At 49.3% G+C, this 23,450-nt stretch overlaps 1 protein-coding gene across 15 annotated transcripts in view; it reads right to left on the bottom strand.

Moving 5' to 3' along the window:
- The window catches only part of SHROOM2 (shroom family member 2), a 128,624-nt gene that overhangs the window by 2,953 nt on the left and 102,221 nt on the right, over positions 1 to 23,450 (bottom strand). For 9 of the 15 annotated variants that reach the window (XM_070604938.1, XM_070604934.1, XM_070604936.1 and 6 more), the window contains 4 exons: positions 16,465 to 17,064; positions 11,495 to 12,019; positions 10,193 to 10,364; positions 2,471 to 2,743 (listed from right to left, as the gene is read on the bottom strand). In XM_070604938.1, coding sequence (XP_070461039.1) covers positions 2,471 to 2,743; positions 10,193 to 10,364; positions 11,495 to 12,019; positions 16,465 to 17,064 — 1,570 coding nt within the window. The remainder of the gene's footprint in view (positions 1 to 2,470; positions 2,744 to 10,192; positions 10,365 to 11,494; positions 12,020 to 16,464; positions 17,065 to 23,450) is intronic. The other 6 variants (XM_070604933.1, XM_070604935.1, XM_070604945.1 and 3 more) reach the window with 1 other exon arrangement.

The following is a 23,450-nucleotide window of genomic DNA, read 5'->3' as shown; positions in this document are numbered from 1 at the left end:
ACGCACCTGTGGCTGCGGCAGGCTCTGGCCCCAGCCCTCCCGTAAGTACATCTCCCACCTCCCATTCCTCCCACCAGCCTCGAACGGCCAGCAGAAATAGCCATGACGAGCAGAAGAGAAATCAAGGAACTAAAAACTACAGAATTTCGAGATGCTCAAAAGGTGCAAAGGACTTAGAGATTCTACGTGTGTTAATGGCCTTTTTGTGTCAATATCACGGCAAAGTTGGCAAAGGGATAGATTCTAAAGAAATTCCAGGGCAGGATTTCTAAGGCGTTCTGGCAGAAGAAGGAGCCTGTGAGTGGACTTGTAGAAGAGGACGAGGAGGGAGCAGTGGGAGGGAGGAGTGAGATGCAGGGCCGTGGGGTAGGTTCCCTAGCTCCTTCCAAGGCTCCTGCTCTGGGGGACACAGACAACCCTATTCTCCAAACGCAGCACTCAGTCGCGCTCTCTGCCTGCAGAGCACGCATCTGCTTTCCCCACAGTCTCCAAGTTTAATGAGAACTAAGCAAGGAGAGAGGAGTGCATTAGATGTCTCCAACTGTCAGCTGGGGGATGCCAGCAATTCCTTTCCTCCGTGTGATTTTTATGTGAGCGCCAGGACAGCCACTCACTTATCCCACAGCTCTGCGGCTCAGCCACGGACGCTTACCACTGGCCACGCATGAGCGTCCACGATGCAGCAGCACTTTGCAAAGTGCCGACACACAGAAAGAGCTCGGTAGAGATGGGCTGTTACTGTGCCTAAACAGTGGCTGAAAACAAAGTGCTGTCGGCGTGTGGCTTTCGGAAGTGCCCGACCGCACAACCTTTCAGCTTCTGAAACACAACCCGCCCACTTCTGTGGGACACCTTGATCTCCAGGTGCTTGTGAAACAAAGATACAGTGGGTTTTCATGGAAAGAGGCAAGGCCAAGCCATGCATCCCAACCAAAAGGGAAAAGACGTTAACTGATTCTAGAAATGCGGTTCAGGCTATTAAAATCAGCCGGCTCACTGGTGACTGGAAGCTGCAGATTGGAGGGGAGGACTTCAGGCGTCCGCATCTGCCCACATGTTCACTTTCTACCTGGAAAGATGGAGGAAGCCTTCTAAAACCCGACTCCACGTCTTTTAGCTCGTCACCAAGTCTGTCTGAAAACCTTAGCTTCCCCAGCCTCAGCTGCCCGACACCGATTCTCATCCAGCGCCAGCTACACTGGAGACGGACCCCTGCGCTGCAGCTGGCCGGGGCAATGGAACACTCCCTTCGGGTCCAGGAAGGTGAAGCCACATCAGCTATGCACAGCCAAGGGGATAACAGCCTGCCCACGCCTCATCTCCAAAACAGACTGAGGACGTAGTGAGGGCTACGGAGTCTGGTCCCCAGAAGGACCGCGTGCATGGTCCCCAGGGCTGCGCTTCCTTCTATCTCCCTGAAATTCTACATAAGCCTTTGTCGGTTCCACACACAGGGAAGGAAAGATGGATGAAACAAGAGCTGAGATGCAAAGGCAATACTATTTTTTCATTTAAATCAGTACTTGAGAATTTGATATTTCAATTATGCACAAGCAAGTCTCTCTTTCCTGTTCATGTTATTTTCCTAAGTTCTCTCAGATAAATTTGGCAAAGATGGCAAAAACAGCAAAATGGAATATGAACATAACCCAAGGGGATCAGGGTCAAAAGCCCCAGTTACCTTTTAAACCCTTATACAGTATGTTCAGTGATGGTTACTAACGACTTGGCCCAGCACAGAAGAGCAACAGCCCCAAAGCTACGCTCTCTAAGATCTTTCCACGTAACCGGAAACCACCTCCTCCGGAGCAAGGGGGAGGGGGCCTTTTCTGCTCCCCTTTTAGAGAACTTACGATGTCTTACCAATAATTATGAAGTAAAGCCAATAAGGTAGATATTATTTTCCATATTTTGCATGTGAAAAAACTGAAAAATAGACCCACTAAGAAATGTCCCAAGTTGCACACCTCAGGAGAGGGAGAAAAGTTAGGCAAGTCCTTTGACTCTTTCTAGACTGCTATCTGCACTCTTGTTAAGTAAAAGCAGGAGTAATAATAAATATCATTATCACTGAGTGCTTACAATTTGCCAGGGAGAGGATGCTCCATTTAAGCACTTACTTGATCAAGAAAAGTTAAAAAGTCTATTTTCTAGGAAGAGACAATTATTAGTAATGATCAATGGGAATCTATGAAAAGATGTCAAAAAGAATCCCCAGTTCTTCTTGAGGATCACAGCAGCCCTGCCGTCCAATGACAATGGCTCCAACTCACTGCTCCTTGGCGGGACCTTCTTCCCGCCATTACAAGGAAAGGGAGGAGAGAGCCCACAACATTTCGAAAGCATCTTTCACTGGACAGGCTGCCGCAGGAGCTCTGCGAGGCTTCCAGGCATTAACTCACAACACCCCAAGGAAAACCTTCCCACGTCCCCAGCCCGCCATAGCCAGGTCAGAAGAGTTTGTATCTACCCGATCACCAGGAGAAGTGCTGTCGTCCAAATTATTGAGGGCGTTTTCCACCCGGGCCAGGCGGCCTGACAGTGACAGCAGAAGGTTCACCACTTTGTCCAGGTCCCCGATGAACATCCGGAACTTGTCAAACTCATTGGGTTTGCAGACGTCTTTGGCGATGGCCTCCACCTCGTCCCCAAGCACGCTGTTGGCCTGGATGTCCTCCAGGAGGCTCTCCCGGGCTTCCCGGAGCACGTGCAGCTTGCGACTGATGCTCTCGATGAGCTCCTGCTGTGGGGGCACAGGGCAGCATGCGATCACTCGTTAGGGTCACCCCGAACCTGGCGCCACGAGCTGCTGCAGCACTGCATGGTGTCAACATGAGTGATGTGTGTGCAGTTCAGCTGAACGGGGGGAGAGCTTATTTTGCATCAGCAAATAATAGAGGATTTATGAGACTCGGGGACGGACAATGAGTCCTGATTAAATCATTGGCATTTAATTTAGAAATAAAAATAAACCTATTCTGATCCTATTAAGGTCCTAGCAATCAGACAACATAGGAGCAGGCCCTCGGGGCTCTCAGTGAATCTCATCTCAACCTCCATCTTTGTGAGGAGTGTCAGGGCCTGGGTGACGGTCTGTGCTTCACACTTTGGAAATTCCCAATTGAAAGACTTGCACGCACAGAAGTTACTGAGTCTCATGTCCAGTCCTGAATTCCATGATTAAAAATTGTCCTCCACAAAGAATTAGCAATTCAAAATTAAGACAAAGAGATGTCAATGAACTTAAAACAGTCTTTTAGAACAACCTCCTGATTTCAACTTGACCAAAATGCAAATAAATGACTCACGTTTTTTAATGTGGTAAAATACACACAACACAAAATTCACCATCTTACCCTCTTTTTTTTTTGGAGGAAGATTAGCCCTAAGCTAACATCTGCCACCAAGCCTCCTCTTTTTGCTGAGGAAGACTGGCTCTGAGCTAATACTCATGCCCATCTTCCTCCACTTTATACGTGTGACACCTACCACAGCATGGCTTTTGCCAAGCGATGCCATGTCCGCACCCGGGATCTGAACAGGCGAACCCTGGGCTGCCGAGAAGCGGAACGAGTGCACTTAACCGCTGCGCCACTGGGCTGGCCCTCATCTTACCCATTTTTAAGTGTACTGTTCTGTGGCATTAAGGATATTCATTCACATTGTTATGCAACCATCACCACTATCCATCTCCAGAACTTTTTCATCTTCCCAACTGAAATTCTGACCATTAAACACTAACTCCCCTTTCTCCCCTCCCACCAGTCCTTTAAGTAATCCTTAAAGAGCAGAAATAAAAGACAAAATGTGTAAGACCTTTCAATCGGCCACCATCCCGAAGTGAGGCAGCACCATACAGTGTCATCTGAGTGACAGACAAAGCAGATTACCCGCTTCCTCATCATCATATTTGAGAAAAACTATAGGGATGGCTCAAAAGGAGTATCACAGGCGAGTGCAGAGTGTCCCCCGGAAAAACCACTTCACGATCACGGACGTCTCTCTGCCCTAAACCCACCCACAGCAGATTCAGTGGGTCGTTTGCCCCCACACAGTGAATTATGAAGAGCCAGGGGTTAGGAGAAAAGTCAGACACACATTGTCCTCTTTGAGGACTCCTGCTGCCACTAGCCCCACACGAGATTCGCTCGGCTAACCCAGTCTCATGTCTGTTAACATGACAGTTATCTGGGCTTAGTGATGCCACCACACCACTGGGTTAGCCCACAGGAAGGGGGCCGAAACTGAAGTAGTGTGCAGGTAAACAAACCGAAACGAAGATTAAATAATTTGAATATTCAAGTTCATTAGGATTTTTTCTTTTTTGGGTGTGAGGAAGTTTGGCTCTAAGCTAACATCTGTTGCCAACCTTCCTCTTTCTGCTTGAGGAAGATTGTCACAGAGCTGACATCTGTGCCAATCTTCCTCTATTTTATGTGGGATGCCACCACAGTATGGTTTGACAAGTAGTGCTATGTTCCTGCCTGGGATCCAAACCTGCAAACCCCAGGTCGCTGAAGAGGAGCCTGCTACGCCACTGGTCAGGCCCCCCTTAGGACTTTGAAAGCTCACTCTGTTATAACAGCACTGTTTTATATACAGTGGACCTATGGAAATCGTCCATGCCATCCCTTCCCCAGGGGCAATTTACAGACTCTGACCCCAGATGGAGTCTGCAGAGCTTGGTGGAGAGAAGGCACATGCCTGGAGGGAGCAAAGTCGCATTCGGCTCTCCAGGACACGTGCACAGCTGAACAGGGGAAGTGCGGCCCCTACCTCTAGGAGCGACATGAAGATGAATCACCTTCCCATAGGGAAAGCACTTAGCCCCGGGCTCGCCTTCAGTAAGTGCCCTGTCCATAGTAGTTATCGGTAATACTGGAAGTGAGGGATGAGAAGCTGCCCCGATGTCACAAATGACAATCAGCTAGAAAGCGCCCCAATCCCCGTGACTGTGTAGATGGAAAACAAGCAGCTGCAGGAAGACACGGAGCGGCACTGGCGCGGGACCCTTGGCTTCCCATTACCTGGCCGCGTGTGGTCTTCGTCAGCACCATGCTTTTAAAGGGAACCGCCATCTAGCATTTAGGTATCAAAAAAAAAAGTCTACAAATTTGAAAGGCCTAAGCTCTAACCGGGCCTTTGCCTCCTCTCGGTTCCATCTGCCTTAGGTTTATCAGTAGGTCTGGATGTCCAGCAGATTGAAATGGGAGACAGTCTTAAAGGCTAGCCATCCTCGGGGCTGGCCCCGTGGTCGAGTGGTTAAGTTCGCGCGCTCCGCTGCAGGCGGCCCAGTGTTTCGTCAGTTCGAATCCTGGGCACGGACATGGCACTGCTCATCAAACCATGCTGAGGCAGCGTCCCACATACCACAACTAGAAGGACCCACAAGGAAGAATATACAACTATGTACTGGGGGGCTTTGGGGAGAAAAAAGGAAAAAATAAAATCTTTAAAAAAAAAAAAAAAAAAGGCTAGCCATCCTCGCCGCTGATTACTCGGAATGGTTTCTCTCCTAAGACAGACCACGAGGAATTTACAAATGGCCTTTCCAGGTCAGCTTTTAGTTGCTCAGGATGTCAAGACATTCTCTTCCCCTAGTAATTTGACTGTATGCATCTAGATTTCTTTGCTGTTTTCTCTCAGAGGGTGAGTATGTACCTGTGTGTGCGTTCACGCTTGTGTATCTGTGTCTGTTTATTTCCCTATCTGGAAAGACTGTTTAAATCAACTTCAAACCCCATAGCTGAGAATGTGGCCATATTTTAGATATTCATTACTTGAGGGAAAAGCACAAAATAGATTACAGGGATGGAGAACTTTCCAAATTCTTGCCTGACGCCAATCCTCAGCTGAATGAATACTTCCAGTAATTTAGACCACTGTGGATGTCTGAGGACCCCTAGCCAGTGCTACTGGTAATTTTTCAGTTTCATTGTTCTCCAGTAATTATCATAATGTAGATTTCATGCCAATGCACAAAGACACGCCTTTAAAACCTACAGTATCAGCTGGGCTAACTTGAAACTGGGCGCTCTGGAAGGAGTCCGAATTCCTTTATAAGTCTTGCATACATTTTTAGTAGAAAACTTTCCTATTCTTCCTTAAAGGGCCATTACATGAAGTACAGACATCGGCTTTCAAAGATTTTGAGACAAGGGGCTGGCCCGGTGGCGTAGCAGGTTAAGTGCACACGTTCCGCTTCGGCGGTCCAGGGTTCGTCGGTTTGGATCCTGGATGCGGACATGGCATGGCTTGGCAAGCCACGCTGTGGCAGGCGTCCCACATATAAAGTAGAGGAAGATGGGCACAGATGTTAGCTCAGGGCCAGTCTTCCTCAGAAAATAGAGGAGGATTGGCAGTAGTTAGCTCAGGGCTAATCTTCCTCAAAAAGACAAGAAAAAATAAAAAAAAGATTTTGAGAGGAGACTTGGCCCAGGGCTGCACATCAACCAATGCCAATCACCAATATGCAGGGTGCTGAAGGCTTCGCCATGTTAGACCAAGCAGCCCATGAGCCTGTCCACTTATGTTCTGAAGCACGCAGCCTTCCAGGGGGCCTTGGAAAAGGGCATGCGACGGCAGAGGCTGGCCCCCGGGTCTCACAGCAGGCACACAGCTACCTCTCACCTCTCTGTTCGGGTAGGCCCTGGTTCATCCCAGATACCTGCCTTCTGCTCCATTCTGTGGGGGAAACAAAGCCTTTTTCCCTCTGGGCCTTGCACCCAGCTCTTGGTTCCAGGAAAAAACCATAGCCCTCAAAGATTCCAGACTTCAACCAATCAGCCATCTTTGGTTCTGCTGAAAAGTCCCATAGCTCAGATGAGACAGTTTCTGGGCAGTCCACCGGAGCTGCCCCAGGTATAGAAACATATTCTGCCTTCCTAGTGTAACGTTTCCTACTGGCTACCACAATTCCCTCACTGCATCCCTGCCTGGGGGCTCCGTCTTCCATCTTCTCCTAAGACAGGAGGTCACCTGATTTGGCACTGGGCTCTGTGACCACCCTGTGACGCTGTCACGCTGACAGCCTCGGGCCCTCTGGGAGCTTCTAGTGCACGGGGTCTAGGAATCTTGTTGTTTTACCATTAAGTGGCCAAGCAAGTGCACCTGCACGGCGCTCACCTCCTCTTCTCCCCTGTGCACACTTTGCACAACCACATGACACAGTAAATCTGCGGGTATTGGAAAGAAGGGAGAAAAGTTGTCTGTGTCCAATCAAGAAGAAAAGCAGGATTACTGAGTCACTAACGCCACAGGGAATTGTGATTTATAGTGTTTGCTGCTTATGGTGAAATTGCCCAACATATGCTTATTGAACTAAAAATGTCAGTCAGCTTAAGAATGTAATCGATAGGGCTGACCCAGTGGCATAGTGGTCAAGTGCTCCACTTCAGTGGCCCAGGGTTTGCGAGTTTGGATCCTGGGCACCAACCTACATAACACTCATCAAGCCATGCTGTGGCAGCGTCTCGCATACAAAATAGAGGAAGCCTGGCACAGATGTTAGCTCAGGGCCAATCTTCCTCACCAGAAAACAAAAGAATGTAATCAAAGGGGGGTGGGGTGGGCAAGCTCACAGTAACTCCTCTCAACTCTGAAGCAGCCATTTATGGTGAGGAAGCATCCTAGCTCTCGTGCCTCCCAAAGCAAATGGAGAGAGCAGCACAGATGACATCAGGCAGCACCATGGTGGGCTGCCGCCCAGCTTCATCACATCATGGAAAACAGAAGAGGACCGTTAAGAACGGAGTTCTCTGCATCAAGGGCATGGGCTGAATGACAAGTGTCCAAACTGTACACCTTTTTAGTTTTATGAGAGTAACTAAAAACATTTTTGATTGTTTATTTTTTTTTGCTTGAGGAAGACTGTCCCTGAGCTAACATCTGTACCAGTCTTCCTCTATTTTGTACATGGGTTGCCACCACAGCATGGCTCAACGAGCAGTGTGTAGGTCTGCGTCCAGGATCCGAACCCAGGCCACTGAAGCAGAGCGCACCAAACTTAACTGTTAGGCCACTAGGGCTGGCCCTGATTGTTTATTTTTCAAAAAATGGAAAGTGCAACCAGAATAAAGCAAACAGCAGCCTGAGCCAGATACAGGGCCTCTAAGAGACCCACGACAAAACTCTGATTTTTCATTTCCTTTTTTTTTTTTAATTTTATTTTTCCTTTTTCTCCCCAAAGCCCCCAGTACGTAGGTGCATATTTTTAGTTGTGGGTCCTTCTAGTTGTGGCATGTGGGATGCCACCTCAACGTGGCCCGATGAGCGATGCCATGTCTGCACCCAGGATCCAAACCGGCGAAACCCAGGGCCGCTGGAGCAGAGCGCTCGAACTTAATCACTCAGCCACAGGGGGGGCCCCTTTCATTTCCTTTTTTTAATGCCTTGAACCAAAAAGCTATCATTTCCTAAATTGAAAGTCATTTTCCTTTATGCGTGGGTCACAATATTTCTTTTGGAACTCATTTGTCCATCATATTTGAAATCAAACAGTGACATTTTAAAAATCACTAATGATATAAGCAGACTTTCAATATAATCCCTTGTAAAAGTCTTGTAAAAAAAAATGAGTATTTTTTATGAAAGCCATTTCCAAAGTGCTAAGCATATGCAAACGTTCATAAAAATGCTGGTTCCCTCCTTTTCTTTTCCTGGCACTGACTATTTAGGCAAGCTGAAGGCCCCTGGAATAAACAGCACATGCTAGCCTATGAAACTTTCTTTGGCAATTCCTTCATCTCTTTATGTTAAGTCCTTCCTGTAAAAACAGGTAATCACCTAGATGTCACAGGTCTGGTCTGCTGACATGCCATGAAGATTTAAAGCTAATATAGTAGTAATGACATTTGCACTAACAGTAATAATTCTGTCCTTACCATGACCTCATGGAGAGCCACTATTTAGTCCCTGACCTCATTCAGACTTTATCTCCGATTCTTCCTTCCTGTCCACACAGCTCCAGCCACTGGCCTCTGCTGCTTCTCCAACATGCCATGAGGCTCCCACCCCAGGACCTTTGCACTTATTGGCTCCCCTCCCTGGCATGCCAAGACATCCACAAGGCCTGCCCCTCACATCACTCCAGGTCTCAGTTCAATCATCACCTCATCAGAGCACTCTCTATAATCATACTCCTTTGTCTCTCTCTATTCCTTCACTCTGTTTTAATTATCTTACCACCTGATGTGTTAGTCACCTGATGAAGGACCGGCAAACTTTCACTGTAAAGGGCCAGACAGTAAATATTTTAGACTTCACAGGCCATATGATCACTATTTCAACTACTCAGTTCTGCTGCTCTAGTGCAAAACCACCAGAGACCATATGTAAATGAATGAATGTGGCTGTGTTTTAATAAAACTTTATTTACAAAAGCAGGTGGTGGGCCAGGTTTGGCCCACAGGCCAGTCTGCTGATCCTGTATTGTACATTTGTTTATGCATTGGCTATCCATCTTGTGAGTACATAAGCTCCCTCAAGGAAGGAAGGACTCTATTCTGTTTTGTCTACTGCTGTATCCTGAAGTGCCTGGGCAAGTTTTTGGAGTTGATCAAATGATTCTTTTTTTTTGCTGAGGAAGATTAGCCCTGAGCTAACATCTGTGCCAATCTTCCACTATCTCATATGTTGGTTGCCACCACAGCGTGGCTGACAAGTGGTATAGGTCTGCGTCTGGGATCCAAACCTGTGAACCCGGTCCACCAAAGTGGAGTGTGCCAAACTTAATTACTATGCCACAGGGCTGGCCCCCAAAATGATTCTTTTTGATTGACAAAGCACTTTCCAACCCACTGTTGGATTTATGATGATCTGATTACAAATATTTGAACTTGATATTCTAAGAGGACATATGACTTGTTGAAGGTCACACACTTAAGTCCCCTGCTTTTTAACTGGGGCAGAGAGACATATCAGTTGAACTTAAAATGAAAGAGAATGGTGCTCACTTAATTGACATTGGATCTCATTACAAAATGGCAGAGAGACTCTGGTGGAAAGGCCCAATTTTAGAAAAGAACACTTAACCACAAAGGGCTTACTAACATTGCCCCAAAGGTCACTGTCCTGCATAAAGCCAAGCACAAATGCCCACAGACAAGTGATGCGGGGCCCACGCTGGGTGTGGAGAAGTGCACTGCCCTGCCCGCCGCCTGGCACGTTCTCGTTCGGGATTCGGCTTTCCTACCTTCTTCACTGACAGGTCGTGGTCCAAGTCGCTTCCTGAGGACTCTTCAGACTCCTGCTGTTCCCGAAGGTCCTTCATCTTAATCAGCAGCTCTGCCTTGGGGGCCGACGTGCTATAGTAGGTGGAACTGGTGGCCAGGGACACAGCCGCCGGCACACTTGGCTCCTCCTTCCTGGGTAAAAATGTTGGGACTTCAATTAGCTGTGATCGTATGCACAGACAAGCCCATAGCCCCACAACCTGGGTTGTGACAAGCAAACGGTGGTGCTAGCAGAAGGACGCCAGCCAGGGAGATGAGACAGCATAAGGAGGGAAAAAAGTAGGTGATGTGGTTAGAAAAATCCTCGCCATACGGATACACATAAAGTCTGTGAAATGTAGTTTTTAGATGGTCTTGACAGGGAGCCTGAGGTCTATGTAGATGTGTGTGCCACAGGCCATCTCTAAGAGATCAGGCCCCCTGCACCTTCCACCAGCAGCCATGCCTGCCCCCTCTTGCTTTGGTCCGTCTTGCCCCTGCTGCACTGCACTGGCACTCCGGCCTGTCAATAAATGATACCTACGGATATGGTGTGCATCAACAACAGGGCAGGCGTAACCACACACACCTTTGCAGGGGGCTGAATGAGAGAGGATGAAATGTGCCATTTACAAAACCAATCAAAAGCAATTCATTCACTCACATACCGACATCTCTATCTCCTCTTTAACAAACACACATACTCAGTAGTCTAAGCCTTCACTCCTCTTACGACAGGTTTCTCAACCTCAGCACTAGGGACACGTGGGGCTGGATCATTCTTTGCCGTGGGGGCCGTCCCGTGCATTGTAGGATGTTCAGCAGCATCCCTGGTCTCCACCCAGTAGATGCCAGAAGCACCTCTCCCAGATGTGACAACCAAAATTGTATCCCAATATTGCCAACTGTTCTCTGGGGGGAGACGACGGCCCCCAGCTGGGAACTGCTGTCTTGTGAGAAAGGAGCCCTGCGCGGATCACCGTAAACCACACTGGCCTCCAGCCAAGAAAGCGCAGGAGCTGCACTATCTTCCTGTCTTTCCCAGAACCTGCAGCCCATTGTCCCCAGGAACGGGTTCTCCTTAACTTCTTAACTCCTCCTAATGCCTTAACTTCTCTTTCGCGAGGGTCACAAAAAAGCCAAAAAGTGCTAAGCATCAGGCAGTCCTTACGAAAATCTGTGCCCCCAAAGCAATCAGGAAAACAGAACAACAGATACGCCCCTCCGCCTTTAAGCAGAACCACCCACGGCCAAACGGCGAACCCAGGGCAGCATCTACTCACTTCTCCTCTGCAGTTCTAGGAGAGGGGATTTTGGGGAGCAGCTTCCTCCGCTGCTGAGCTTCTTCCAAGAGGTGCTCGTCTTTCGGGAAGATCCCCTCCATCAGGTCCATGGCGGTTTTGATCTTCACACCGGGGTCCAGGATATCGGCCAGGGACTTATCCTTCCCCACAATCTCTCGGGCCAGCTCCTCTGACTTCAGGTCTTCGGCCGTCCTCTCTTTGGCCTTCACGTAGCTGAGCCCAGGAGGGGAGGCCTGGCTGTCCTTGGCGGCGGGCGCCAGGGCGCCAGGGGGCTGGGGCTCAGCCTCGGGGCCCTGGCGGCTGTACACGCAGAAGCGGGAGTAGCACTGCTCGGACGTGCTCAGCGTCTTGATCTGGTCTCTCTCCAGCCCGCTGGGCAGCTCGGGCAGCTCGGTGGCACGGGCCAGGCCCTGGCGGCTCTCTTTCTCTGGCTGGCTTTCCGAGTGCACGATCTTGATGGGCACCATCTTCACCGTGGTGTTGTTGTCAATCACCCGCTCGATTCTGCTAAGACAAGAGCCGTCTGCTGAAAACACAAAGTGCACTCAGGCACAGGCTCCTACCCAGGACTAGAACCAGTCGGCCCCCTCGCCTCTCCTTACAGACAGGGAACCCTGAGACTCAAAGACTGAGGCCACCCCGCTGGAAGGAGCCTCTGTGACTGCATGTCCCAGGATGGGGAGAGGAGGTCAAGAAGTTCCCTGCTACCCCTAACTTGGCATCCTGACCCTCAGTGTCTAGGAGCCTTTCCATTTTCAAATAGTCACCTACACCCCTACAGGAGCCCAAGGGTGTTTCCCTGGGGCTTACCAATAGGAGATGGTGTAACACTCATTTGTTCTTATCAATGACAGTGCAAACCTTAACAAGCCCTGCCCAGTTAAATTTTCTTTTGTAGGGGAAACCTGCAACAGATAGGCATTTTTCACAGAATCATCATCAGTGCCTTTGGTCAGGGGCTCTCAAAACAGCGTCAGTGCACACCATGGGTGCCTGCGCGGCCCTCGGGGCTGAGGGAGGACTTTTATACAGGATGGCTATGTACTGAGCGGACGCTGAGTGCCACCCGCTCCCTGCCCCAATCTGAAGCTTCCTCAGATGCTTGTGCACACTGGGTGTCACCCGCCACTTGTCTTCCACCACCCAACACTTCAAGCTGCCCTTTGCACAGCTTTTCATACCAGTGAGATAGGGATCCAGCAGTAAACACAGACACACTGCTTCTGGATTATTTTAAATGACTCACTAAGGACACATTTTTCTTTTTTTAAAAAAACGTTTCTCGGTGAAAGGAGCTGGAAGAGCACCTTGAACTCCCACAAGGAAGAGAGAGAAAGTGGTAAAAGCAGCTTAGTCATCTGGGACAACCCAAGTGCCAGCTGGCGCCCTCAGTCTCACCTCACTGACCACAGCTGGGGACCCTGTGGATGAGGGCCACCGGCACAAGAATCTGTTTCAAGTATTTTTAAAGGACATACTGGAGAAAGAGAACCATCTGATGGTGCTCAGGAGGGAAGGAAAAACAAGCCAAAATCACATAACCCAAACTCCAGACTTGTTCCTAACTCAGTGAGCCAAACATCACTTCTACCATGTGACCCTAAGGGACCTAATTTTATGTAGCACAAGGGACGCTCCGGTGCTCTAAATTAAAGGCTGTTTCTCACCCTTTCGCTGGTGGCTGGGAACACAGTGCGGTTCTTTCCCTGTTCATGAGGGTGTGGTATGCGGGCTAAAACGAAATAATTTTGTATTTTCTTCTCTCCTCCAGTAGAAACCCTTAAACAGTCTAACTCTGTGGTAAATACTGTTGAGATATGCTAACCTTCAGAAGGAAACTTCTGGCATCTTATCGAAGCGAGAACAAACAAACAAGAACTCCTCTTCATTCCTTTCATTCCACGCTTAGAAACCCACCGATCACCTTCTCCTGACTTTTAAGTCAGCCTGTATTTGCACCTTCCCCCATTCGTGGAAACTTGATCTCTAGTGAAGGAAGACATATTAGACATAGAGAAAGCAAATCCTCCCCGGGTGGACATACACTATCTGACGAAGCATCTCTCCCTGGGCATTTCTAAGCACAAATCGTCTCAGACTCCTCTTGAAAACTGTCCCAACTTCTGCATCAAAAAAGTCTGATGAACTTTTACTTCAAAATGAGGACAAAACCCAGTGGATTCGACCTTACCGCAACCGGATCTCTCCAGTTCCTAATGGAAAGGCAGGACCCAGAGGGCCAGAGGAGGACGGGTATGCCAAGTCCCGGTCCACCTCTCCGTGCCGTGACGCGGCTTCTCTCAGAGTGCCAGCTCCCTCCAGGTGACTCACCTGCTGCTCACGGCAGTCCAGCCCCCAACATTAAACAGTCCAACCAGCTCTGCTCACACCCCCACTCCAGAGGGAGCCCTTCAGCCTGCGTGCCATTCTGGGTCTGAGAGACCTCACGACCCACGCAGGAGATTCTCAAACATGGGTGCTGCAGTTGATCCAGTCAAAACGACCCCGAAGCAGCCCTCCTGGCTCTTTGTTCTCACACGCTCCCACACAGAAACGGGCCTCAGGAAGCCTCTCCTAACACTTCTGGGAGCGATCAAATCTCTAACTACCACTGACAGTGACTGAAGACACTGCTGGCCATTAGATCTACTTTGTAGTTAAAAGCAAAAAACCCTCAGAGAATTTTAAGAGATTTAAAAGTAGGCTTCCCAGTTTTAGGACAGGAGTTGATGCATGTTTGTTTGGAATGAACGACTACTCTGAACCCCCGCAGAGTGGGGACGTTGATCTTCTTTCGCTCGGCATCCCCGCTGCGAGCCAATGCCTGGCACTCAGGAGCTGCTCAGTAACTGTCTGCTGAACCCAGGAAGGCATGGCATGCAGACACAGGCCGCCGCCCTCCACCCCGGCCAGCTCCCCAGCGGCAGGGAGCACATGCACGCTTGTGATCCATAGAGGTGACTGGAATGAGGGAGAGACGAGACATGGAAGGAGACGAGGTGGGCAGCTAAGGCTCAAGAAATCAGTCCCCAGAAGTCAGGAGGAGAGTGTCTCTGAGCTGTGCCCAAACGACAAGCAGCATAAGAGGCCCCATCCCGGGCACACTTCACTTGCTGACCATTGCTAGTTATCATGGGCACAGGGCAGGGCTAGGGCTCTTGCTGAGCACCGGCCTCTCGTTCGTCTTGCATGTCACTGGGACTCCACACTCTCATACCAGGCCTGACCAATAACACGTGCCCTGGGGGAAGGTGCCATTTAGTTCAGTATGTTATGAGCAACTTCCTTGGTAGCAACTTCTGTCGGTGGCACAGCCCCCATCCGCCCTACCGTGCTCCGGAGGAGGACAGAGAGGACACATAGCAAGATGGCTCTGGACACTGACTGGAATTCAGGCCCTCTGTGAGGGCTTATACAGCAGGGGACATGGTTCCAAGACAACTTTTGTCCCAGATGATGTGCTGGATGGGAACACTAAATGTGGATGCCCAAAGACCCCTCCTTAGGATCTTCAATCAATATCGTCACAGTTTGTTGAAATCCCTTTCAAACTCAGAGAAAATATGGAGTGAGAAAAAAATCAACACTCCAGGCAAGAAAAAATGCAAAATACCACCCACCTCCTGGAGGCAACACAGGTCATGAGTGCAAGCATGTGGCCTGTTTCTCCAAGCAGCACACCATGCTTAGACCAGCTGGTGACAATATCATACACCTGACCCACCAAACAGACCAAACACTTTATTGCTGTTCCTTCCTTTCAGAACTTAATTTTGTATGACACCAAGCACAGTTCTGGCCCACAGCTGAAGCTGTGGTTGCGATGAGACATTGGAGATATAGGACGGTGTCAATAACGTCTTCTCTGCTGACTTATTTTGAAGCTAAAAGAAACAGTTTGAGACTCTAGAGCAGGGAGATCCAACAGAACTTTCTGTGATGATAGACACAGCCGTTATCTATGCTGTCCAGTGTAGTAGCCACTAGCCACATGTGGTACAACTGAGGAATGGATTTTGTTTAATTTTCACTTACTTACGTTCATACAGCCACGTGTGACTGTTAGCCACTGTATTAGATGGTAATGACACTGAGGCCCAGATCATTCTTTGCTGTGGGGCCATCTTGTGCACTGTAGAATGTTGAGCAGCATCCCTGGCCTCTACCCACTAGATGCCAGGAGCAACCGCCCTCCTTCAGTTGTGGCACCCGAAATGTCTCCAGACATTGCCAAATGTCCCCTGGGGGCCAAAATCTCCCTGCCTCAGGTTGAGAACCCCTGCTCTAGAGAATGGGATGAAACTTTCCCACTTCTTCTATTTCTCAGCTCTTCAGAGGCACTCAGAGAGGAGGGTAAAGAAAGCTCAACGGTCACTGCTCTTGACTGGCCAGGTGCCTGACTGAAATTCTGACAACAGCACCACGAAATGTGATTGCCGTTTCCTCTGCTTTCATAAAAGGTGTATATCAGCTTAGTTTTTTCACATGTGAAGATCTAGAAAAAGAGGAGTGAAGAAGAATCGGATATGATGACAAACATCAATTTTGCCTGAAGGGCTCATGCTGGGATCAAACGTGATCCCGATTACAAATAGCAGGTGCTTAGGGAAAACACAGCCCCAGTGTGCAGACGCCTGTGGGCAAGGCAGATATAAATGTGCTGGGCTTGGATGAAGGGGACAGGGGATGCCCCACCACCGCCTTCACACCCCCCTTGCTCCCTGTGGGACAGGACACCCCCCTCAACAAGTTAAAAATCCAACTGACACTGGAGCTGTGGGTTCTCCCCTACGTGGTTAGTCCCCAGGACCAACTTAAGTGCACTGTCTGGAGCAGACGCAAGGTGCCAGTCTACACCGCCCAGGAAAGATGCATGGAAAACCTCCCGCAGTGGGAAGGGGGCTTGCAGGAGGGGAAGAAGGCCCAGGGCCACCGCGCCTGGACAGTACCTTGTGGAATTCTCGTCCTGGATGAGCAGGGGAGGCTTGTCCGTCAGCTTCTGGGGCGCGAACTGAGGCGAAGGGGAGCGAGAGGTGTCCATGGCTGCGGGCGGCAGGGGCCGGCACTGGGATGGGAAGGGACAGGCTGCGCGCTCGTCTACATCCTGCCTGTCGTGCTCAGCGGCGGCCTTCGGGCCGTCCGCGGGCTGGGCACTGCTTGGCTCCTCCACCGAGGCAGAGGGGCTGCAGGAGAGGGACAGGCGGGCCACACACACCTCCAGGGCCACAGGGGACGCCAGGGGGCGGGGCCGGCTGCGGGGACCGGCAGCAGGGCCGGTGGGGCCCCTGAGTGGCCTCTGCGGGCCCGGTCTCCTGGCGCTCACGGGCCGTAGGGCCTGCGCCGGAGCCGTGGGGCCTGGGCCAAGCGGCGGCGGCGGGGTCGCGGGCGCCTTGTCCTCCGAGTATCTGTAATCGCGAGGGAGGGTCCCCGCGCGGCCGCGGCCCTCGCAGGGCGCCTCTGGAGCTCCCGGGACGTGAGGCAGCTCAGAGACCTGGGACAGGTTCCGCTGGTCTCCTGGACTGTCTTCTCGACACTGGGCATCTGCTTGTCTAGAGGAAGAACGAATAAAAACAGGGAACAATTCCAATTAACATCCTCTCCTTAAAGGGGACTAGACGCAGATCTTGATTATCTCCTTAAACCAGTCTAGGGCATTAAATCCGTATGCATTTTCCCATACCTGTCCCCACCACAATTCCTAATGCAAAGGATCGAATCCAAACACGTACTGCACATTAGGCTACAGACTGGCAGGTCACGTCATAAGAGGCGAGGTATTAAAAACTCATGCACACACATTAGATACACACACATTCATGTGCATGGTTATCTGTGCCACAGCTACAGCTTGTGAGCTCACAACTGTCAAACTTGCAGCAAATCAGCCGGCCATGCCTTTGCCGACACACTGCTTCTTCCAACCCAACAGAGTAATCAAACGAGCCTCTGATGGGCTCTTCCACTCAAGGAAGAGCCGTTTTCTGTTGAGAAGACAACCTCTGAGTTGTTAGAGACCCTGACAAGGGCAGCAGATGGAGGACCAGCAGGTGGAGGACCAGCAGGTGGAGCACATGTGCCGATAAGAGATGGAACCGAAGAACTGACAAGCTGGATAGAAGAACTTCCCCGAGACACCCAGCGCCCCCTTGGGGCCCAAAAGGTGCTCTGCCTGCCTCCTGGGACACGATACCTGGCCCAGGTGTTACAGATGGCCCAACTCCATCCAGGCCACTGCACTGGGAGTTGAGAGGCCTGTGCATGTCTCTCTTGCTATGCCCTCAGGAGCAAGGTCCCCTCCATGTTCAATGGATGCTCTAGAGTAGAATCCAGACCAGGCCAACTCCCTCCCCCTCCCCACTGTCAGCCAGCTGGGGCTGCACTCCCCACCCTGTACTACGGAGAACAGAGAGACAGCCAGACCCTGCCCCGAAGCCTTCTGGAAGTCCCCAGCATCTGGAAGAGGACAGCGTGCTCAAGTACCGCTGGGACCCCGAAAGAGGACAGGTTTGTTCTCTGCTTCCAGGAGGCTGAAGACACAGCCTAAGCTTAGAGAACAAGCTGTAACAAAACAGCCAAGCATAAGAGCTTAAGAAAATACTAACCCAGCTCAAGAAAGTTACACTTCTTTAAAATGTGCATTAGGTACACACTAAGAGAAACTACAAGTTATCAAAATAACGAGAACACGGCAATGGAGGGTTTAGAGAACAACGCAGTCAAGCAGCTGTTTGATTACAAAATACAGAATGGCATTTAAACACTGTCAAATTAACAGCCCATTCCGAGAAGACATCCTGTCACCTGTCACTCCCTAATACCTGTGGCCTGCTGTGGAAGAGTGAATGCCCTCGTCTCCCTTCCATTTAAGCCATTGTGCCTCTTAGGACCGTGAAACCTAATTCATGACAATTCACGAACGGCTTCCCAATATTTCATTTCAAAGAGGTGAGGTACGCTGGAACTTGTTTTTCCTTCTACTAAAACTCTTGAAACCTAGCATCCACAGACCCACATGAAAGCACCTAGTATCTGTTATTTAATAAATATCCACCACCTCAGAATCAGAGGATTAAATTAGCTACAATTTACTGTTAAAACCTGAGTGACTTTGGCCATCTGGATTCACATTTAATTATGTTAATTAAAAAGGAGTTTTATCTACAAGTGCCTCAGACAGGACTTGCTCTGAGATCTACCCAGAAATGGAAGAGATTCACCGGTGGGAGTAAAGCCCCACTGAGAAGTAAACAAGGACTCAGAGCAGAAGGCCGGCCGGACAGGTCGGCTCCTGGTTCTCTCTCAGGCAGAAGGCGCCCGGGCCCCTTCCTGTCTTCCTAATGGGCATCTGTCCTTTGCAGGATTTGAGGGCACTCTGTTCTCTAGGGGAGCAGTACCCGCTGCATGGTCACTTCTCATTCTAGAAGTGTAGTTCACCACGCTCCCAACATTTAACTTTAGTTAGATTGACATTAGCACAGAAATTTCTGCACCAAGTTTGTTCCCATCCCTTATTTTTTCTTGACCCCTCCCCACCCCCCCCACAAACTCGCAAAGTCAAAGCCACAAAACCACTAACTGGCGTTTATTATCCCAGTTGATAAGAATTCAGGAAATCTGAGTCTCTCTCTCTCACACACACACACACAGAGGCCAAAAATGAGAATTTGGGGTCATGCAGGGTCATATTCCAATCTGTGTTTCTAACAGGTTTCGAAGTGACTACTTTGTAGAGAATGTGGATAACGTGCGTGTTTATGTGCATCTGTATCATGTATGTTGCATGTGTCTGTGTTGTAGATGTGTATCAGTGTGTATATTTTTGTATATCTTTTTCTGTGTTTTCAAGGATAAAGTCAATGGTGATAGCAAGATCCAGAGACAGAAAGCACAAGAAAATGAAACGACTTAAGGACTTTGCCAGCAAAAGCAACTCAGCATCACCCTACACATGCTCCTGGGTGTACACTGGAGCAGTGAGTCGAGCCACACAACGGAAAATTACAAAGGCAGCTGCAGTCCAGAGTTCCAGCGATTGATATGCAGGTGAGGTTGTTGGTTCTCATGCACAACATGCTAACGACATGTTACCAAGGGGAGAGCTGCTGTGCAGCCCCAGGAGGGAGGAGGACAAGGAGGCTCTAAGCTGAGGTTCCCGGAGACCTGCAACCCTCTTGGGGTTGGGGCCCAGCGCCACCCTGTTCTTATTCCACTGGACCGGTCTGCAACAGGACTGCAAAGCAAAGCACAACTCATCTGAGGGGAAAAACCCAGGGAAAAGGCGGTGTTCAACATTGCTCAGGAGTGCAAACACCCTATGATAGGACAAAAATCACTGTTAGGCACAAAAAAAATACATAGCTAGATAGAGAGATCTATCTATATATGTTAAATGCTCTTGAAATCCCACCAACACCGCTATTATTCAAATCTACATTTTTGATCTGGGTATGGAGAGAGCCAGCCTGGTGTCTAAATATGGTTTCCCTATCCTAGAGGTGGCGGTTTTATTTCCAGATTCCATCTGTTCGTGACGAGTCTTGTGACATCACCGGACGCATTTCTCCGGGTCTCAATTTTCTGCTCCCTGCCTCCACATCCTTCTGCACAGCTGCCTCCTTAAGACACAGGCCCTCAGCTCGGCCAGCCTTGCTGTCTCCCTACCTCTAGGTCACCCCTGGCATATGACTTGTCACCCTCTCCAATGACCACTGTTCGCCGGTCTCCACTCTCATAACTGGGCTGTAAGCACTTCTACGGAGGGTAGGGAGCTAGGCCATCTTCTTCAGGGTCCTACACGCAAATATTTATTCCCGCGCACTGTCACGCTGTCCCTTGAATGCCCATTAGACATATAAATGCATCTGTTGCTTTCGGTCACAGTGAACAATGTAAGGAAGGAAGCCGCATTTCTTCTTTTTGAGATGCAGGCAGTTAGTGTCTCAGTGAAATAACCTTGCATCTGAACATTTCCAACATAACTACACATTTCTGAACTCCTCTGTAATCACTAGTCAGCACTGCTCTGTACAGAGGCTTAACAATCATCTTCACCAAGGAAGAGAGGACAATTGCCAACTCTTTCGGATGACTTAAGGAACACACACGACAGGGTCCTCCTTTCCTAACGACTTAAGGGGTCAATGATCAGAAAGGGACGCCTGGCCAGTTCTGACTTGTGTACACGTTTGTCGCTCAAGGCTGTTACTCCTAAGGCACTCTAGTGTCTGAGTTCATTGTAAATTACTGGCCCACATGTGATTTGGGGTTTCACTGGGCAGACACTTTGAATCTCGGCGTCACATCCTAGCTCTGTGACATAAGGCATGTGCGCACCTAACAGGAAAGGGCTGGTCTGTGGTAGGGCAGACCCGAACGCAGGCCTCTGTGACACCAAGCCCCCCAACACCTCACAGCACACTAAGGCGGAGCTGGCGCAGGCCTCTGAGTGGGCAAGGGCAGCCCAGCAGCAGACAAATCCAGGGCACCACCGGAACTCTGTGCAATAGAACGACCTCATTTTAACAACAAAGAGAGAGGGAGACAGAGAGAGCAAGCTTCCAGTGGATTACAACATGAGGGGGTTTCCTCATTTAAATATTACGCAAAAGACTAACTTCTGCCATACTCAAAACTAGCATACTGTCGAGATCAGCAATGGACAGCGTGCCTGGTATATCCGAGGTGGTCCAAGAATCATACTTGAGAGAGTGTGTTGCAAAGCCAAGATGCAGGGCCTAAGTTGTTTGCAGAGAGGAAGATTACCTCCTGGGACAACTCGGGCAGGACCCAGAGGTGCTGCCTTCGCAACAGAGCCAGGCTTCCATGAACAGTTGACTCTCGAGTTCCACATTCACAGTTTGAGGTTAGGATTTAGAAAGCATACTTCCGTTGGTTTCGGGTGTGAGTCACAGACAGTCTATCTGCCCTTCAGCCTGGTGGGATGCACTGGATACCACCGGTCAGGGTTGTCTGATGCTGGAGAACAAAGATGCTACCAAGTCTTAGGATGGGGACCAGGTGGCTGGGGAGAGACAGGACACCCACAGCACTCCAAATGCAAGTCTCCTGAACAAGACCCTGGTGATCTTCCTGTCCCCCAGGGAATTCCCAACAGACACACTGCCTTGCCAAAGCACAGGCAGAAGGCTCTTCTGTCTGCAGACACCCCATAGGAGAACCCCAAAAGGAGATGGTGGGCAAGATACACGAGCCCAAGAGAGGCAATCAACCAATCAACCAACTAATCCACTAATAAATCGGTAGAAACACATGAGAAACATTTCCAACAGCACGAACACCCCAGAATAATGGCCTTGACCACTCTTCTCCTTGGAAACACCAGTCTACCATGGGACTCCCCAGATGGTGAGCCTCTGCAAGGTATATAGGTTATCTGATTGTCCTTCTCTCCCAGTTTCCAGGCATGCAAACAATATTTACCAAATGGACAGACAGATATGCTGGTGATGATGAAGGAGAGAGCTGTGCCCACAAGTTCTGCTCCAATTTTGTGTCTTGTAGAACCGCTTTTCGGGAGAACAAGAGCCCTGAATCATCTTTAGTCATTTCTTTACTGCAACATCTCCTCTAAAGCTTTTCTCTCTACACCAGCGCCAAACAGGCTCTCTTCCGTGATTCTAATGCCAGGTGGGGAATGCAATTACTTTAGAAAATTGGATGAATGTTATTTCTTCAACGTCTTAACAGATGGATAGAAAGGTTTGCTACTTCCTTTGGGTTTTATTTGTGTTTGCAGGAACTTGGATAGTAACAGAAATGAAGTCGAATTAGAGAGACAGATAAGTCATTTGTGGTTAAGTGGAGAGAAGAGATTAAAAGAGAGATTCCACTCACAGACTATCCAAAACCAAATGAAGAGGGACAGCTTTCCTGAGGGGCTAGTGTCCACTAACAGAAAACATCTAGATTTGGAGATTATCAGCTGTGACAGTCCCTCAAGTATCCAACTCTATGTTTTCAGAACATGAGTCTTGAGAATCTATTCCAGGCCTCTGCTATTTCTGTGGCTGGAGACCCTCATTCTTGGTCCCAAGATGTGACACTCGCAAGTTTTTTTGACAAAATCAAGCAAATCTCTTCTGCCAATCAAAGCTCCAAACCAGTTTCTGTTCCAAAACTATTTTTCAGAAGAACAGAATCAGAGGTACAGACGAATGGAATAAAAATGATAATTTCATGTGATCTCTTGCAAAGTTTTCTGACATTCTGTCTTACTTGCTTTCCCAAAAACATACATCACACACAAAGTTCAAAGCATGGGCAAGCCTGATAGTGATCCAGAATTTTTTCAAACTGGCCAAACTGATCAGATCAAGATTTCTAGGGGAAGCAGGGCTGGCCAACGATGTTGCTCAGCTACCTGCCATAGACAGCAATCTGAGTATGCCCCGCAAGTTTGACCAGATGACCTGGCAGGACACGATATGTCTTCTGAAGCTGCAGGACAGAAGAGCGTCCTCAGGTACGCCCCAAGTGACCCCACAGTCCCAGCGGAGATCTGCCATCTCTTCCGATGAGTATTCGGATCCCTGGGCTCAGCTGCACACGGAGCCAGCCAGGCCCACTCTCAGCACGGGTCAACCAATATCTGACCAGGACACAGTGCCAACCATAGACAGGAGACGACAGGAAAAAGTTCCGTCTGCCTTCTGACCCTGACAGCTCCTTCCGCATTGGAAACTACTATTACTGGTTTGAGGGGCTGTCTAGAGAGGCAAAGGGGTACATTTAACAAGTATCCCAAACCGGAAGAACAGAGAAAAATGTAACGAACATGAGACATGTTTCTACCCTCCCAGGCATGAGGTTATTCTTTCCATATTTGTCCCAATGTTTGTAAAAGGAAATATCTTGCAGATACACAAGTCTTCTTCATATTCTGTCCTTACCCCCTCACCTCCCTCCCACCCAGAGT

Source organism: Equus przewalskii, chromosome X, assembly GCF_037783145.1.
Source record: "Equus przewalskii isolate Varuska chromosome X, EquPr2, whole genome shotgun sequence".
Taxonomy (NCBI): Eukaryota; Metazoa; Chordata; class Mammalia; order Perissodactyla; family Equidae; genus Equus; species Equus przewalskii.
Note: the sequence above shows the minus strand (reverse complement) of the source record. Positions and strands in the feature narration are given on the sequence as shown.